This window comes from Grammomys surdaster, unplaced genomic scaffold (genome assembly GCF_004785775.1).
Source record: "Grammomys surdaster isolate TR1022 unplaced genomic scaffold, NIH_TR_1.0 169, whole genome shotgun sequence".
Classification (NCBI taxonomy): domain Eukaryota; kingdom Metazoa; phylum Chordata; class Mammalia; order Rodentia; family Muridae; genus Grammomys; species Grammomys surdaster.
This window is the reverse complement of record NW_021604617.1, coordinates 5,138,835-5,156,507: the sequence shown is the minus strand read 5'-3', so window position 1 is coordinate 5,156,507 and position 17,673 is coordinate 5,138,835. Positions and strand designations below refer to the sequence as shown.

The 17,673-nt window shown below is 40.7% G+C and overlaps 1 protein-coding gene across 2 annotated transcripts in view; it reads left to right on the top strand.

The window, feature by feature from the left end:
• The window catches only part of Plcl2 (phospholipase C like 2), a 166,811-nt gene that overhangs the window by 89,407 nt on the left and 59,731 nt on the right, over positions 1-17,673 (top strand). For both annotated transcript variants that reach the window (XM_028766561.1, XM_028766563.1), the window contains exons 2-3: positions 8,662-11,148; positions 13,580-13,783. In XM_028766561.1, coding sequence (XP_028622394.1) covers positions 8,662-11,148; positions 13,580-13,783 — 2,691 coding nt within the window. The remainder of the gene's footprint in view (positions 1-8,661; positions 11,149-13,579; positions 13,784-17,673) is intronic.

The window sequence follows — 17,673 nt, the reverse complement described above, 5'->3', positions numbered from 1 at the left end:
CCATTTGCAGCTCTCAGCAAAGCCCTTTCCGTTTACTACCTACTGAGAGCTACCACCGTTATCAATAGGATTGACAATCAATACAGTTCCTCATCAGAGCATAAAAACCACACAGTGGTAAATGGTGATATTCCCTTTTTTATGAACTGAATCTGGCAGGTTCCTCTTCACTTTCCTTCTCTGTACTTTCCGCACAGATCAGCGCTGGTTCTTAGCAACACTTTCATTATACCATCCTTCCTGCCATTAACATACAAACTATAAAGACAGAGGAATTCCATAACTGAGACCAAAAGGAAAGTAGGAAGTTCTCAGTCTGGACTATCTGTGTCATGTTTCAGTACAAACAGGCTACTAGCTTCATTCAAGCTCTTAAGTTATTTGGTCTTTGAGTCAATGTCTCAAAAACTCAGTTTCATAAAGTATTTGGTAAGTCTTCCTGAAAACATTTCCAGATCTCCTAAAACTTAACTCAAATGAGAATCCTGCTCATATTTTAAACTTTACTTAAGATATTTCTAAGGATTACCAAATATCTATGCAGTCATGGCATGTAAATTTTTCCTCTGAATTAAAACATTGCCTCACAGAGGAAGATGGGGTGGGGGGTGGGGTAGGGCTGAAAAATTGATGAAACTTATGAGGCTCAGAAAGAACCCTTCCCCCTCCCCAGGCAATAGGAGCAGTAAACAACTGTTGGGGAGAAGACTGCAGCTGCCTGTGTCTTCTGCAAGTTGTACATGAAGCTTGTGTGCCTCTTCAAATGGAATACAGTTTACTAGAGAGTTTTCAGCTGTTAGTTATATGATCACGTCTTTCAGTATCTCTGGGGTATACAAGTTATCAGGCTCTGTAATAATATGCTGTATATGAAATTAACAACTGGGCATGGTGGTACACCCAGCACTTAGGAGGCAGAGGCAGAGGCAGATGGATCTCTGTGAGCTTAAGGCCAGGCTGGTCTACGTAGTGAATCCCGGCACATTCAGAGCTATGTAGAGACCCTGTGTCAAAAACAAAACAAAACAAACAGAAAACAAGATGAGTAGCCAACAATGTGAAACTCAGCTCATAGATTTCACATCAGATTTGGAGCCACTTTGAGTACCATTTATTATAGATCATAAACTAAAATGCCTTAGCGTCAATATCTCCCCTGGGATTAAAGTCTAATTTATAGGAGCCCTGAGCTTTTACTATTAAGTTTTTCATTACTGTAGAAAAAAAAAATCAATGAACTTTATTGCAATTTACAGTAGACATACATAAGTCATAGTTTTGTAAATTTACTTTGAATAAATATCTCAGCAATGGTGAAATATGTCACTGAAACACTATTGACATGAAAGTGCCATTCATTTATTCTGCCTTTCACTCTGTAGTTCTAGACCTCACAGTTCTAAGAGAGTGTAATCCATCACAGCAAATGATTTGGAAGCTTTCAAAAGCCTGACCTTGAAAGCATCATTTCACAGAAATTGGCAATTTGCTTTCTATCCTTAGAGTTGAACACTGTAGCATCTACACTAGAATTGGCATGAATGTGAAATAGAAGCAGTCATCTGAAGAAATCTGGTCACAGACTGCTTTGCGAGAGGTCATTGGGATTTCATGATGATCTTTGGTTCACATTTGCATTTTTAATATGTGGTTATTTATATAGAATTAAAGTGTTGAGAAGAAATTATATGTGCACTATCATGGACTCAATGATTAAGTGGATGACATTAACATACGGCTCTAGGAAATGGTTTACTTACTTGTCCCCTGGAGGGAGATGTGGAGATGCTGCCATGGGAAGCACCGTGTTGAGAGAGCCTCTGGCTACCACGGACACTTAGTGCATCTCGGTCTTACACTCCTAGTTGTGCCCAAGAGCTGCGTGGTTGCTTTCATCCTGCACAGAGAAAGTCATGTACAGACTGACCCTTCTGAGACAGGTTAACTTTCAACAGACTTAAAGTGATTAGATCATTACAGTTATAGCTAGGTATTTACAGTGGCATTTTGCTTTGTTTTTCTCCTATGAAGAACTCACCTCAGCCTAGAATAAATGTCACAGAATCTAATAATGTTGGCTATGTAAATCCCAAGCAACACTTAAAGTTTCTCCCAAGTGTGAAGTAGTTTTAGTGAAGGGCTCTGTGTAGCAGCTGTATTATATAACTCGTGAGGGATTGCTTTGAGGCCTGTTGTACTTGTAGGAGAACTGAGGTACAACTAGTCATCTAGGAATCACTCACAGCAGCGCTGTAACATTTCTGTGGGCAATTTTAACTTATAGTTAAAATATAAACTGTAAGTTAGTGAACTAATTGTTCTACCTTGGTACAAAGGAAAACATTTTGCAGCTGTCAGAGTTTTTTTCTGATTTGATTTTGTTATTTTTATTACTAAACTGCTGTTGATATCACTGATTTATGTACTTTGGTTTTTTCCAATCTTCTTTTTGTCTCCCTCCTTTTCTTTCTTTTTGATACTATTAAAATTTCTTTACAATCATGTAAAACATCCTTTGCCTCCACTCTGATGTTTAGTAAGGTTGACGTGCTCTCCTAGGTAGTGATAATTTTTTTTTATTCACCCTCTAAATCATCTGCTAGTAGGTTCTAAACCTTCTAGATGAAGTGGGAGGTGGGCTTACCCGAACTTTGTGAATGGATCAGTCTTTTTGAACTAGTGAAGTGAACTGGGAATCCTGACACCTGCTCAGGAACACCTTTTTGAAAACGTCAGAGTACTTCAGAGACTACAGTCCTTAAAAAGAAGTCATTGTTCCCACAAAAGTGCCATACATTTGCAAGCTCTCCTCAAGCAGACAGTGTGAGTAAGGCTCATCATAAGGACAGTCTCGAATCCACGTGAGCTGTAATTATTTACACTTCTCTGCATGTTAGCTTTACTCTTGTCACTATCTCCTATCAGGTTTTAAGTTGTTTGCCTCTCGGATATCTAGTTCTTCGTGCTTGACTCTGCTTGATCTGATTTTTTAAAATTCCAGGACATTGGTGAATAAAAAAAGAAGAAAGAAAAAGGAAAGGACATGACTGCACCTAGGTATGGTGGAGGAGAAAGTTTATTGTAGATAATAGAGAACATAGTCAGAGTCACACTATGAGAGTCCAGGGGAGCCGTGGCCCTGCACCATGGGAGGCAGTGGGGAGAGGACAGGGGAGAGCAGCTGCCAACCCAGAGGGGCTGCCTGGACCAAGAAACAGCCCAAGAGACTAGATGAAAAGATCAGGTGACCAAAATGGTTGGATTATATAGGGTAGGACAGTTGGGGAAAAGGTAGCTCAGACTCTGGGGCAGGGAAGTTTAGGGTAGGGGGTGGGGTATGCCAGCCAGGAACAAGTAGGAACTAAGGGATGCCTGAGTACCTGGCAAACAGGTCTGCTCTGATATGCTAAATATGCACCTGACCCTTTGTCCAGTGTTTGAGATCTAGCAATCCTGTTGATTGACAGGGCCCTATTTTCTTGGTGTCCTCCAACCCCTCTGGCTTTTACACTCTTTCTGCCTCCTCTTCTGCAGGGCTCCTTGTGCTCTTAAAGGAAGGGATTCGATGAAGACATCCAAGATCTCTGACTCTCTGGGCCATGTAACTGTCTTATACTTGGAATTAGGAATTCTGACTCATGAACTAGAGTCAGTTTTTGACTGTACCTGGTCTTTGCTCAAACTGTCCTGTATTTCTGCACTTCATCTGATGGGCAAAATGACCTTTGGGCTGACTGGTTTGCCCCAGATCTTCTTTCTTCCCTATCCTACCTTAGCAACTACATCAAACATTTAAAGATATGGGGAAAACACTACAAGAAAATCTGCCCGGCTGGCATGACCAGTTCAGAATTATTGTTATTGAACTGTGCTTGTTTAATAGACCCGAGTTCTTTCTTGTTTTGTTGTTGCTTTTTGTTTGTTTGTCTTTTAAGACAGAAATTTCTTTAGTATGGTGTTTCTCAACTAACCTAAACTTCCCTGGATGAATAAACGGATTCCACTTTTGTTCTGTGTTATTTGTCATCCAGATGGAATCTCTTCATTCATGACAAAGTGCAGACATAGTGCACTGGTGTTTTTCATGCTCTGCCCTCTCCTCATCCTGAGAGTCCCTGAACACCCTCTCCACTACTTAGACTTCATCGATTTGCAAGGATATCAATCCTGGATATTGATAGCATAGTTTTTTGCATGATATCCATCAAGGAGCAGTCAACCTTCTGTTGTGTAACAAATCACTCGGAAAGGTAATAGGAAATGTATGTTGTCTGTGGATAAACTGGTACACACAGGTCGGGCTCTTTTCGAGGAACAACTGCATCAGTGCCTACCACTTGGTTCCCAGCAGGAGAATTGAGGCCCACCTGTCTGCTTTTTCCTCATCTCACTGTGAGGACCTATGAACTCTTGACCATTATGAAATTGCTACTGATTAAATACCACAGATGGCATTCAAATTTTGGTGACAACTTTCTACTAACTAAAGTAGGCAAGGTTTTCTTTTTCTTTCTTCTTCTTTTTTTTTTTATGGAAGTACATGTTTTTCCACTCTACACAATGTGGCTCTTTCCACTTTGAATGCTTGATGTGAATCCTATAAAGAATGCTATTTTAACCGAGTGTTTCTGTGGTGCAGGAATTTTTTTTTTTTTAGCCTCTTCATAATTCATTGCTTTTTTCTAAGATCATTCTTGGTACAAAATTGCTATTCTGTAAATAAGTTTTCATTTGTGTCTAACAGAATCTTTAAGCATTTTCAGGGTTCTTTATAAAGAAATACTAATTCTCAAGGTTGTTAAGGAGGTAAACTTTTAGAAACCATTTCTCTCTTAGCCCAGGCCATTTCCTCTGGTCTTTCTCTTTCTGTTAGTCAGTGCCCTGGAGCAGCAGAGATGTGTCATTAGACCAAGTTTTCACATTTGTCGTTTTCTCCATTCTGAACTGTTGGGTGATGAGTGTGTGTATCAGCCAGTTCTGAGAAAGGTTTTTAAAAATTTAAAACTATTTGAGACATTCAGCAGAAGGTTCTGTTCTTTTTCTCTAGTTTTAGATGATGCATGTCAGATCCACTTAGTTTTCTTTGTAAAAATAATAATAACAACTGTATGTATGGCACATATAATTTGAATCCTTTCCAGTATTCAACTTAGCCCAACTTGTAGTAAAAAACACATACAGAATTGAATTGATTCCAACTCTGCTAGGGGCCTGCTGTTTAGCCTAGGCAGGGCTAAATCACAGTTGGGTTAAAAAATTAAGTCTAAGTTGAAATAAACAGGGAAAGGTAGAATGCAGGAGTCAGGTGGTTTGAGGAGTGGTCTTCTGCCACCTGGTCTGAGCTCTTTCTCTCCTGTTCAGGTGCTTCTGTCTTTCGCTTCCTTTGCCTTGGCTGTAGGGAGCCCAGCTGTATACCTCTCTCTTTCCCTTCCTTTGCCTTGGCTGTAGGGAGCCCAGCTGTATACCTCTCTCTTTCCCTTCCTTTGCCTTGGCTGTAGGGAGCCCAGCTGTATACCTCTGTCTTTCCCTTCCTTTGCCTTGGCTGTAGGGAGCCCAGCTGTATACCTCTGTCTTTCCTTCCTTTGCCTTGGCTGTAGGGAGCCCAGCTGTGTACGTGTCTTGGCATCATGTCCACTTGCTTCTGTCGGCCAGGAAATCTGGTCCACCTAATGTTGTATAAATCAAGTTCACACACATGTTCTTCTCACTGATCAAATGAGCTTAGTGAAACAACTTTAAAAAGAATGTATTTATTTTGGCTAGTAATTTAAGAGGCTTCAGCCCACAGTTACTCATCTTCGTTTTTTTCTGAGCCTGCTGTAAAGTGGAATAACATGATTGGGAACACGTAGAGATGCTACTCACCTCAAGGCAGCCGAAAAGCAAAAAGTGGAGAGGAGCCCCTTCAAGGGCAGGCTTCCAGTGGCCTGCTGCTTCTAAGGAGGCTCCACCTGAGATATCCCGAGTACAACACATGGACTAATCCTTTCATAGCATCAGAACCCTCATGGTCCAATCACCTCCTCTAGCTCAGCCTCTGAATATTGCTGAACAGGGATCAATCTTTCAACACATGAGCTTTGGGGAAGGAGGTGTACAGTTTATAAGCAAGCCTGGTTGTCTCCTGATGGTTTCTAATGGCTTTGTCTACTAGTGGGAAGGAGAAATAGAATATTTCCAATCATGTCTTCTTATGGTGAAGGCAAGATGGCTTTGGCTAACAGCAGATAGGGGAAGAGACTAGCTACAGAGTTTAGTAAAGAGTGTTCTTGCCGCCATTATTTCAGGCAGCATTTAGGTGACCATCATGAGTGTGTGTCAGGATATTCAGTGACCAGCAGTCACCAGTCAGAACCTAGCCTGGATTGTAAAAAAGGAAAGCTGTACTTGTAAAGCCATAATATGGTGTCTAAGCTACTGCCTGTCCCACAGACACTGTCGTGAATGCATATGTGTGCTGTATGCATAAAGTCAAGGAATTTTGCTTTTTAGTCCTCTCCTTGATAACAAAGAAAACCATGCGTCTTTTGTAGCAAATTAGAAGGTAGCAGTAAATTATTAATCAGTATAAAAGTGGGAGAATAAACAATGGAGAATGCTGAGAAAGTAGTATGTATTTTAATGGATCAGTGGATAAACACCTCCATTTATCTTTGTGACTTCATTGTACCAGTAGCACTTTGAAATGTAATTTATAGATTATGAAATTCCCTTACTAAATTAGCATGTTGCCCTTATTAAAGAAAACTGTGTCTTTTCAGAGGCAAAGATGCATTTTGTTCTAACAGATAGGAAATTTACGCATTTGTGTTATGCCCTTATGCATGTCTGATTACAAGTTTGATTTTATGCCAGCTCATTTAAAAAGATAGAATACTGCCTCTGGTTTAGGGATTTGGAACAACCATGATACAATACATCTTACAGATTCGGTTACCACAGCCTTTTTTTGCACTTTATCATTCTGACAATATAGTTATAAAGAAACGCTGCTTGATGGCTTTCTGTCTTGCCTTGTATCTCAGATCATGAAAATCTCCATAGTTCATCCTAAAACTTTGAGGAAAATGGTACCCATATGATTTAAAGATTAAGTTTAGTTACCTTCAGCAAACTGCTTTTGAAACTATAGATAATCAAAAAGTAAGAACGGTTTTAAATTTCATATATAGGTAGGATAATGGTAACTTTTTAAAATATAGAGATTTTATTTAAATTAAGTCTATGCAGAGCACGAAAAGCAGAATTGCTTTTAGATATGTTTACATGGTTACATGTTTTTTCCCATGAAAGTTATATAGTCCCAGCCCTCTTTCTATTATGCTCTTTATTTATTTATGACTACAGTAAATTGCTAAAAATTGGTCACAGATTTCATATATTACCTGAAAAGTAATGCTGTCTTTTAAGCTTAGATATCCAAAGATATGTGCAGCCATTTCATCCTTTTTTTTTTTTTTCAAATAAAGGTATCTGGCTCTATAGGAAAGGTTTGAAATATACAAGTGAATGTGAGTGCTAGCTCTTAAGTGTGACTGTGTTGAATTTTGCAGGAAGGCAGATGACGCAAACTTCTTTAAAAGGGTGCACCCCTAGGGCTGGGGATATAGCTCAGTGGCAGAGTGTTTGCCTGGCATACCCAGAGCCCTGGGTTCAATTCCCATCACTGCAGAGACAGAAACTGTTGAAGAATAGGTGCTCCCTGAAGCTTTTCCCTGAAGCTTTTCCCTGGATGGCACTATAACCCATGCTTTTATCAGAGGTTCCTAGGCAACAGCATCAGGATACAGAACAGCAGCTTTTAATAATTAAAACTCTATCATTTTGGATATACCTCAGCTATAATCTAAATATATCCTCTCAAGTCCAACATAACTATAGTAGTAATCTACATCTACCCAAAGTATGCAGGACCTTATTGTGAGACACTGTAAAGAGCCAGGAATGTGAGTGTCTATTTAATATACACTTTGCGAGTTCAGATTTAATTATTTGTATTCTAGTCATATATAGAGTTCAGAAATAAAATAGTCAAAACATACTAGCGAGCCCATGTGGCTAGAGAAAGTCCTTCAGACTTTAGTCTGTGTACCCAGCAGGTGGGATGCTACCTGAATACAGATCCCTGCCACCATCCCTAGAGATCTGATTCTATAGGCTCAGATACCTACAATTTAACCAGGCAGCTCAGTTGATTTTGAGGCATGTAATGCTAAGTCTGTAGGAGACACTGATGTAGCAGATCAGTGCCTGCACAGGTACACGAGTGCTGTAGTTGCAAAGGCCCCACACGAAAATGGGTACTGTAATTGGCTTGATGGTCTTCTCTTGGATGCCTTAGAATTCTTGGTAGTTTGTAAGCTAAGGCATCTTCTATTTTCTGAAAATTATGCAGCCAGTGTAAATAAGTGTCTGCTCATTGTGAATGAGATTCCATGACAAATACGAATTATGGTTACTAAGCAATAATTTCTTGTTCATTGGCGTTAGATTGCACTCAAAGGCCTCTCCTAAACTTTAAAGGTGAACAGCTGTCATCCATCACAAGATCCACAATAGGAAATGACAGTATACAGTTTTTCAGGAAATTAAAGTTTAATTCCAAGCCTGAACATGAACACCTATGTTTGCGTTATCCTAACACACTTTTCTTCCCTCCAGGATGGCACGAAGCAGAAGAGAGAGCGGAAGAAAACTGTGTCGTTCAGCAGCATGCCGACAGAGAAGAAGATCAGCAGCGCGAGTGACTGTATCAACTCGATGGTTGAGGGCTCTGAACTCAAAAAGGTTCGTTCAAACTCCAGAATTTATCATCGGTATTTTCTGCTGGACGCCGACATGCAAAGCCTGAGGTGGGAGCCATCTAAGAAGGATTCCGAGAAAGCCAAGATTGATATCAAATCTATCAAGGAAGTGAGAACAGGGAAAAATACAGATATATTCCGCAGCAATGGCATTTCTGAGCAGATATCTGAAGATTGTGCGTTTTCAGTCATATATGGAGAAAATTATGAGTCACTTGATTTGGTTGCCAATTCTGCAGATGTTGCAAACATCTGGGTGACAGGACTCCGGTACCTGATTTCTTATGGGAAACATACACTCGATATGTTAGAAAGTAGCCAAGACAACATGAGGACTTCTTGGGTTTCACAAATGTTTAGTGAAATTGATGTAGATGATCTTGGACATATAACTCTGTGTAATGCTGTTCAGTGTATCAGAAACCTCAATCCTGGTCTTAAAACAAGCAAAATTGAGCTTAAGTTCAAAGAATTGCATAAATCTAAGGACAAAGCTGGTACTGAAATCACAAAGGAAGAATTTATTGAGGTTTTTCATGAACTTTGTACTAGACCTGAAATTTACTTCCTTTTAGTTCAGTTTTCAAGCAATAAAGAATTCCTTGATACCAAGGACCTTATGATGTTTCTTGAGGCAGAACAGGGTGTAGCACATATAAACGAGGAAATAAGCCTGGAAATTATTCACAAATATGAGCCATCCAAAGAAGGCCAGGAAAAGGGCTGGCTCTCCATAGATGGGTTCACTAATTACCTGATGTCACCTGATTGTTACATCTTTGATCCGGAACATAAGAAGGTCTGTCAGGATATGAAGCAACCTCTGTCTCATTATTTTATAAACTCATCCCATAATACATACTTAATAGAGGATCAGTTCCGGGGTCCCTCTGACATCACGGGATATATCCGTGCTCTTAAAATGGGTTGCAGGAGTGTTGAATTAGATGTGTGGGATGGGCCAGACAATGAACCTGTGATTTACACAGGCCACACCATGACCTCTCAGATAGTCTTCCGCAGTGTCATCGACATCATTAACAAGTACGCATTCTTCGCTTCTGAGTATCCTCTCATCTTATGTTTAGAAAATCACTGTTCTATTAAACAACAGAAAGTGATGGTTCAACACATGAGGAAGATTTTAGGAGACAAGCTGTATACTACATCACCCAACATGGAGGAATCTTATCTACCGTCCCCAGATGTCCTCAAAGGGAAAATACTAATCAAAGCCAAGAAGCTGTCTTCAAACTGCTCTGGTGTGGAAGGCGATGTGACTGATGAGGATGAAGGAGCAGAAATGTCTCAGAGGATGGGGAAAGAGAACGTGGAGCAGCCCAACCATGTGCCTGTGAAGCGATTCCAGCTTTGCAAAGAACTGTCTGAACTGGTCAGCATCTGTAAGTCAGTCCAGTTCAAGGAATTTCAGGTGTCCTTTCAGGTGCAGAAGTACTGGGAGGTGTGCTCGTTTAATGAAGTGCTTGCTAGTAAGTACGCCAATGAAAATCCTGGGGACTTTGTGAATTACAATAAGCGTTTTCTCGCCAGGGTCTTTCCTAGTCCAATGAGAATTGACTCTAGTAACATGAACCCTCAAGATTTTTGGAAATGTGGCTGTCAGATTGTAGCCATGAACTTCCAGACTCCAGGACTGATGATGGACCTCAACATTGGCTGGTTTAGGCAGAATGGAAACTGTGGCTATGTTCTCCGACCAGCCATCATGAGGGAAGAAGTCTCCTTCTTCAGTGCCAACACAAAGGACTCTGTCCCTGGAGTTTCACCTCAGTTGCTTCACATCAAAATCATCAGTGGCCAGAACTTTCCCAAGCCCAAAGGGTCAGGTGCCAAGGGTGACGTGGTGGATCCGTATGTCTATGTGGAAATCCACGGGATCCCTGCTGACTGTGCAGAACAAAGGACAAGAACCGTGAACCAGAACGGAGATGCTCCTATTTTTGATGAAAGCTTTGAATTTCAAATCAACCTCCCTGAACTGGCCATGGTGCGCTTTGTAGTGCTGGATGATGACTACATCGGGGATGAGTTTATTGGCCAGTACACGATTCCCTTTGAATGTTTACAGACGGGCTACCGCCATGTGCCTCTGCAGTCCTTGACTGGAGAGGTCCTTGCCCATGCTTCTTTGTTCGTCCATGTGGCTATTACTAACAGAAGAGGAGGAGGGAAGCCTCATAAGAGGGGCCTTTCTGTGAGGAAAGGGAAAAAGTCCCGGGAATACGCATCTCTGAGAACACTGTGGATTAAAACTGTAGATGAGGTGTTCAAGAACGCCCAGCCCCCAATACGGGACGCCACAGACCTGAGAGAGAACATGCAGGTGTGTGTCTGTGTTTACATTTCTACTTCGTGCATGCCTATGGTTTGCGGAGGTGCATTTTTTTTTTTTACAATAGTATATTTAACTTTAAATACTTTCGTAAATTTCAACTGGTTATTACAATGCTTATCACTAGTCTCATTTCTCAACATCTAAACTTCAACAACTGTAGTTGTTGAAATACTGATTGCATGCTAGAATAAAACTGGTCTTGTTGCTGACTCATAAGCTGCTTACCTATGTTCCTCTTATGAGCAGTTAGCTGCTATGTTTTTTAACATGGTATACACGGGAATCTCTGACATTGTTGAATATTATTATTTCTTAGATGAAACACAAGTTAATGACCTGTCAAAGGGCGGTTAAAGTAAAAGGAATGTGTTCTCTCTCTCTCTTATGGAACTCTGGTGCTTAGAAACATCTAAATGAGCCAGTGTTCTCTTGATTTTAGAGGATGATTATTTATATAAAATATTTATGGTAAATATATTTATGAAAGACCTAAGATGGTAATTTGTTCTAAAATAACATATTTCAGAGCAGTCAGTTAGGAACTGTATACCTGTTAAGGATGGGCTAGCTCTAGCTACATCTAGCTGTGTACTAAAATTGGCAAGTCAAGTCAGTCTAGGCCCCTAGGTTCTTCCTTACAGAGAGCTCATAGCCGTGTGTGAGATATGCTCCATGTGGTAGGTACTCTGAGCTGTTTCTTTTTTAAAAGGATTTATTATTCTTATCTTTTATATATGGGTGTTTAATCTGCATGTGTGTTTGTGTACCACATTCATGCCTGGTGCCGACAGAGACCAGAAGAGAGTAGTGGATCCTCTGGAACTGGAATTAAAATATGGTTGTGAGCTGCCATGTGAGTTCTGGGAATCAAACCCAGGTCATCAGGAAGACCAGCCAGTGTTCTTAACCACCGAGTCATTTCTCCATCTCATTTGTTTTCTCTTAAAACACTATTCTAAAAATGACATTAGCATTCCTCTAACCAAGGAAACACTTTCAGTGTGTGTTTTCCACCTAATTCTGTAGCCACTTCATGAGTAAGAACAGTCGCCTGCAATAAGGACATTCAGTGCCTTCCTCTCAAGGTCAAAGCATGACCAGAAAGGTCAGAAAGGTTTCTCCATTGTTGAGGGTGCATGCATTTTGGCAAACCCTCAGTTCCAAAGAAACCATATTGTCCCTTGCCTGTGGTTACTGGTGGACATACAGAACATAATTCCCTGTGGGATCTGTTAGGGCTCAGCCATCCTGCCTTCAGGACCTGTCTGTACTGAAGCCCACAGAGCTGCTGTAGTGGTGCTGAGAGGCACCTGCTCTGTAGTCTGGCTGGCTGTGAGAGCATGCTGGGAACAATAGACAGCAGCCTGCCCTCCAGGGACTTCTGCTGTAGTTGAGGGCAGGTGGTAGAAAGGGGGAATAAGGTTGAGAGGACAGATGCAGGGTATGCTGGGAAGAAAACACTTGTCACAGACTGCTTGGGAGAACATACTTTAGATATCACAATAATTTATTCCTATACATGCTCACAAAGTGACTCTAAACAAAATGATCCATAGCTTGACAGTCATGTTTAAAGCAATATTAATAAAAATGAAATGTTTAAATTCAGAACTTAGTTCCAAAACACGGGTTACTTAGGAGCCTACATCTGCTCCTTCTAGCCACCTGCTGTGTCCAGACAGTGCACAAGCATGCTTGGAGTCACACACTTGACTCATGCTCTGACTAAAATGTATGTGTATGTGTGTGTGTGTGTGTGTGCGCGCGCGCGCGCGCGCGTGCACTCGCGTGTGTGTGTGATAGTATAGTATATCATAGTATAGTATATTAATTATATTATAGGTTAGATTTTTTGGGGAATGGCTTTCAGGCTGTGGCTCTACTAGTCCAGCAATATCATAGTATAGTATATTAATTATATTATAGGTTAGAATTTTTGGGGAATGGCTTTCAGGCTGTGGCTCTACTAGTCCAGCAATGTTTATTTACCAATGAAAGGTCCAAAAATTGTTCAGTTTACGGGGCCATGTGCCTCAGCTGTTCTTCATTATGCACTGGAATCCTAAAGAAGGAGGCTCTAATGCCAGTGAAGGAATGGACTTGCTAGTGAGAGAAAGAAGTCATAGAAAGAGAAGGCTTTCTTCTTCTATGCCCTGTATTTAGATTTCTGGCAGAAGGTGTAGCCCATGTTAAAGGTTGATTTCTCCCAACTCAAAAGATCTGGATTAAAGATATATCTTTCTACCTCAAAGATCTGATCCAGACTAGAAATGGGTCTTCACACCTGAAACTACTTAATTAAGAAAAACTTCCCCACAGGTATGCCCAGCCATTGGCGTTTTAGTTCATTGCAGATGTAGTCAACTTAACAACCAAGAATAGCCACCACAATGACCAAGGGTTTCCTTTCTATTTGCAGAATGCAGTGGTATCATTCAAGGAGTTATGTGGCCTCTCCTCAGTGGCTAACCTCATGCAGTGCATGCTGGCTGTGTCTCCTCGATTCCTGGGGCCTGACAATACCCCCCTGGTGGTCTTGAATCTTAGTGAGCCCTACCCCACCATGGAGCTGCAGGCCATAGTGCCTGAGGTTCTGAAGAAGATTGTAACAACTTATGACATGGTGAGTCCTGATTGTTCTCTTCCTGGGAAGAGATCTCTTAGGATACCTTATCAGATGTGCACAATAGCTTTAGCTTCCTGTCCCATGCTTCATGTGCTGATGTTGGAAAAGTGTCTCCCTCGGCTTTGTTGTGTTTGAAAGAGTTTTGTGTTGTACCACTGTGTTAGAAAACAGGACTCAGAGATACTTTCTTCAGTCAGATTAAACATTAGCTTCCTGAGAACTGAATCAGCTTCTAATGAATGTTTTGCATCTTCTATTTATGTGATTTAGAAACAAAACAAAACCAAAAAACATTTAATCCCAACTTGGAACTAGCCATTGATTTATTCTGTTTCCACTTTCCCCCTCAGCCTAGTATAGTAATAAATTAGATTTTTTTTTCCAAGATGTGCCTGAAATACCATCAAGGGCAGATGCTCCCATCATTCAACACTGCTGTGTGGTAATTTCCTTCCTGGTGCAGCTGCTCTGAGGCATCTTCATTTGTAAACAGCTTAGTGTTAATAAGTTACCTTCAGGACACCTCGAATATTACATTCTTACCTTAAAGATTTATCTTGCATTTTTTCTTAATTGCATGGTGCTCTTTTATTGTGCTTTTATAATTTTTCAAAACTCTGAGGAAGAGTTTTTCTTTTTTCTTTTTTCTTTTTTCCTTTCTTTCTTTCTTTCCTTCTTTCTTTCTTTCTTTCTTTCTTTTTCTTTCTTTTTGTTTTTTTTGTTTGTTTGTTTTGAGACAGGGTTTCTCTGTATAGCCAGGGCTGTCCTGGAACTCACTCTGTAGACCAGGCTGGCCTCGAACTCAGAAATCTGCCTGCCTCTGCCTCCCAAGTGCGGGGATTAAAGGCATGCGACACCACTGCCCGGCCCTATGGGAAAGTTTTTCATATTGCGTTTATGTGCAAGTTGGATGGAGGGCCACTTTGTATGCCATATCATGTATACCTGAGTCAGAGGACAGCTTCCAGACTACATTCTCCCCTTTTGTGGGATCCAGTGATTGAACTCATGCCCTCAGGCTTCCAAATCAAGTACTTTTCACCATTGAGCAGTGTCACTGGCCTGCTAAAGAAGAATTCAATTTGTGAACAGCACTCATTTCTAATTTCTAATATAGATGAAGCTGTTAGAACTGGCTGTGTCTCAGCAGTGACTCCTTTAGTTTGGTGGTGCTAGACACTTCAAGAATGGTAGGATGTCACCAATATTCAGGGATAAGTGCCTTGCTACCACCTCCTCCATTCTAAAAATGCCAGCTAAGGCCAGGTGTAGTGAGAATGGCCTTGGTGCATGCCTTTAATCCCAGCACTTAGGAGGCAGGGGTGGGGGTAAGGTAGGGCTGGGACAGGGGCATCTCTATGAGTTCAAGACCAGCCTAGTCTACAGAGCAAGTTCTAGGACAGCCAGGGCTACACACAGAGAAACCGTGTCTTGAAAAACCAAAACCAACCAACCAACCAAACACCAGTCAAGGTATGTTCAAGGAGAATATAGGATTGGCATCATTGATCATTCATCTAAAACACTTTAGACTGTTTAAATGAGTTAGTCTGAAAGCTGTAATTTAAGGGGGTTAGGTGATTCAAAGGGATGTACAAATATCACAGGCTAGCATTTCTCACACTGTTATGAGGAACCCTGCTTTCTTAGGATATTGATAAATATCACCTGGGATAAAGGCGACAGAGAGAAATAATTTGGGGAAATGCTCCTCTAAAAGAACTAATCAGAAGTCATTACTACCTTCTCCTTTTCACTCATTCCAGGACACCAACCCATGGGATGGAGCCACCCACAGCCAGGGTGGCTCTTCCCTCCCTTGTTCAACTTCTTCATAGACAAACATAGGGTTGTGCTTCCATGGTGATTGTAAACCCCACCAAAATGAGAGTGAAGATCAGCCATTACCGTAGTCACACATTGTGTCTGGTGTCCCTCCTTCCCATTGCAGCTTAGATTTCAGGGAAACTCAAAAGATACAAAAGACTAAGCGTTGCCTGCTGGGAACAAGCTGCAGAGATTATCATCCACTGGAGAGAACACTTGGTTCTGAAAAGAGCTTTAAACACGCCCAAGAGAGCATCGGGAATAACCAATTTCAGAGCATGTAGTCAAAAAGGTATAATAAAACACCATGAAAGCAACAAAACAACAGGAATGAATACAAGTTGTTCAATAATAACTCTTATTATTAATGATGTGAATTTCTCAATTAACAGACACATACTAACAGACTGGAAAGTGTCCAGTGAAATACAAGAAATAGGGCTGGAGAGATCACTCAGTGGTTAAGAGCACTGACTGCTCTTCCAGAGGTCCTAAGTTCAATTCCCAGCAACCACATGGTGGCTCACAACCATCTGTAATGGGATCTGATGCTCTCTTCTGGTGTGTCTGAAGACAGATACAGTGTACTCGTATAAATAAATAAACCTTTAAAAGAAAAGAAATACAAGAAGTAATTAAAAATTTTCTGGGGGAAAAAAAGCCTAGGGCCAGATGTGTTCAGTACACAATTCTACCAGACTTTAAAAGAAGAACTAACACCAATTATTCTAAAAGTGTTCTATAAAATAAAAAGGAAGAAATGTCTCCAAATGATTTATTTAATCACAGGGTTTTTTTTTTAATTTTATTAGCTACACATCTGACAGAAGGTTAGTATCTAGAATATACAAAGAATTTTTAAAAATCTAAACATCAAGAGAACAATTAAACCAGTTTAAAAATGGATCTTGGAACTAAACAGAGGTTCTGAAAATATAAAACATAATAGCTAAGTATTCATTTTTAAATTGTTCAACATTTTTAGCCAAAAGCAAAATGCAAATTAAGTTAAAACTGTTTTGAGATTTATGTTACTCAGTCAAAATGGCTAAAATCCAAAAAACAAGTGATGTCAAATGCTGGGATGGATGTAAGGAAAGGGGGAACACCTATTTGTTGCTGGCAGGAGTACAGACTGGTACAGCTACTACTGTAAAACACTCGACACTCGAGTCATAGAATATGGAGAAATCAAGCTTCAACCCTACCTGGCTTTCATAGTGCTGAAAGGTGGCTGGGGAGAAAATAGTAAGAGATTTCACCTAGCTAGAAACTTTGACAAGGCTATGACAATCACTGGTGCAATAATGGCATGAATGTTACAGCAGTTACCAAACACTTTCTGACTTGATTTAAGGCCCACTCCATAAAATGGAACCTATACCTCACACCATATTCAGAGCCAAGAATCTGTGGCTAGACATGCCTTTGAGGAAAATCTACTGCTGTTATTATGCTAAGTGGACATTGTATTAAACAACTCCTAATGGATTATTGCTGTACCCTCAGATTAGTGTATCTCTCAACACCTGACAGAAAAGCTTCTTTTTGTAGAGATGGTAAATATAGCACAGATTCACAACTGATTGCAGTGCAGAGAATAAAAGACTGTAAAGAGTCTTGATTAGGACATCCATAACAGACCTCCTCCTCCTCCTCTTCTTCCTCCTCTTCTTCTTCCTCCTCCTCCTCTTCTTCCTCCTCTTCTTCCTCCTTCTCCTTTTCCTCCTCCTCCTCCTCCTCTTCATCTTCCTTTTCCTTCTCCTCCCCTTCTTCCTCCTCCTCCACTTCTTCCTCATCCCTCCCTTCCCCTCCATCTCCCCTCTCACCTCCCAAGACTCAAGGATATTGCAGAAAAGGAGGTGGGAAGAGTGGAAGAGATAGGGACACTAGATGACTTCAACAAAACAGTGTTTACCTGACAGAACAGGGTAATTGCACATATGAACTCAGAGTATTTGTGACATCATGCCCAAGACCTTTGCAAGCTCAAGACAGACAAAATCACAGCATAGAGCAGGAAGGTGGTCATGAAGTCTCCCCATCTGATGAAGAGCTAT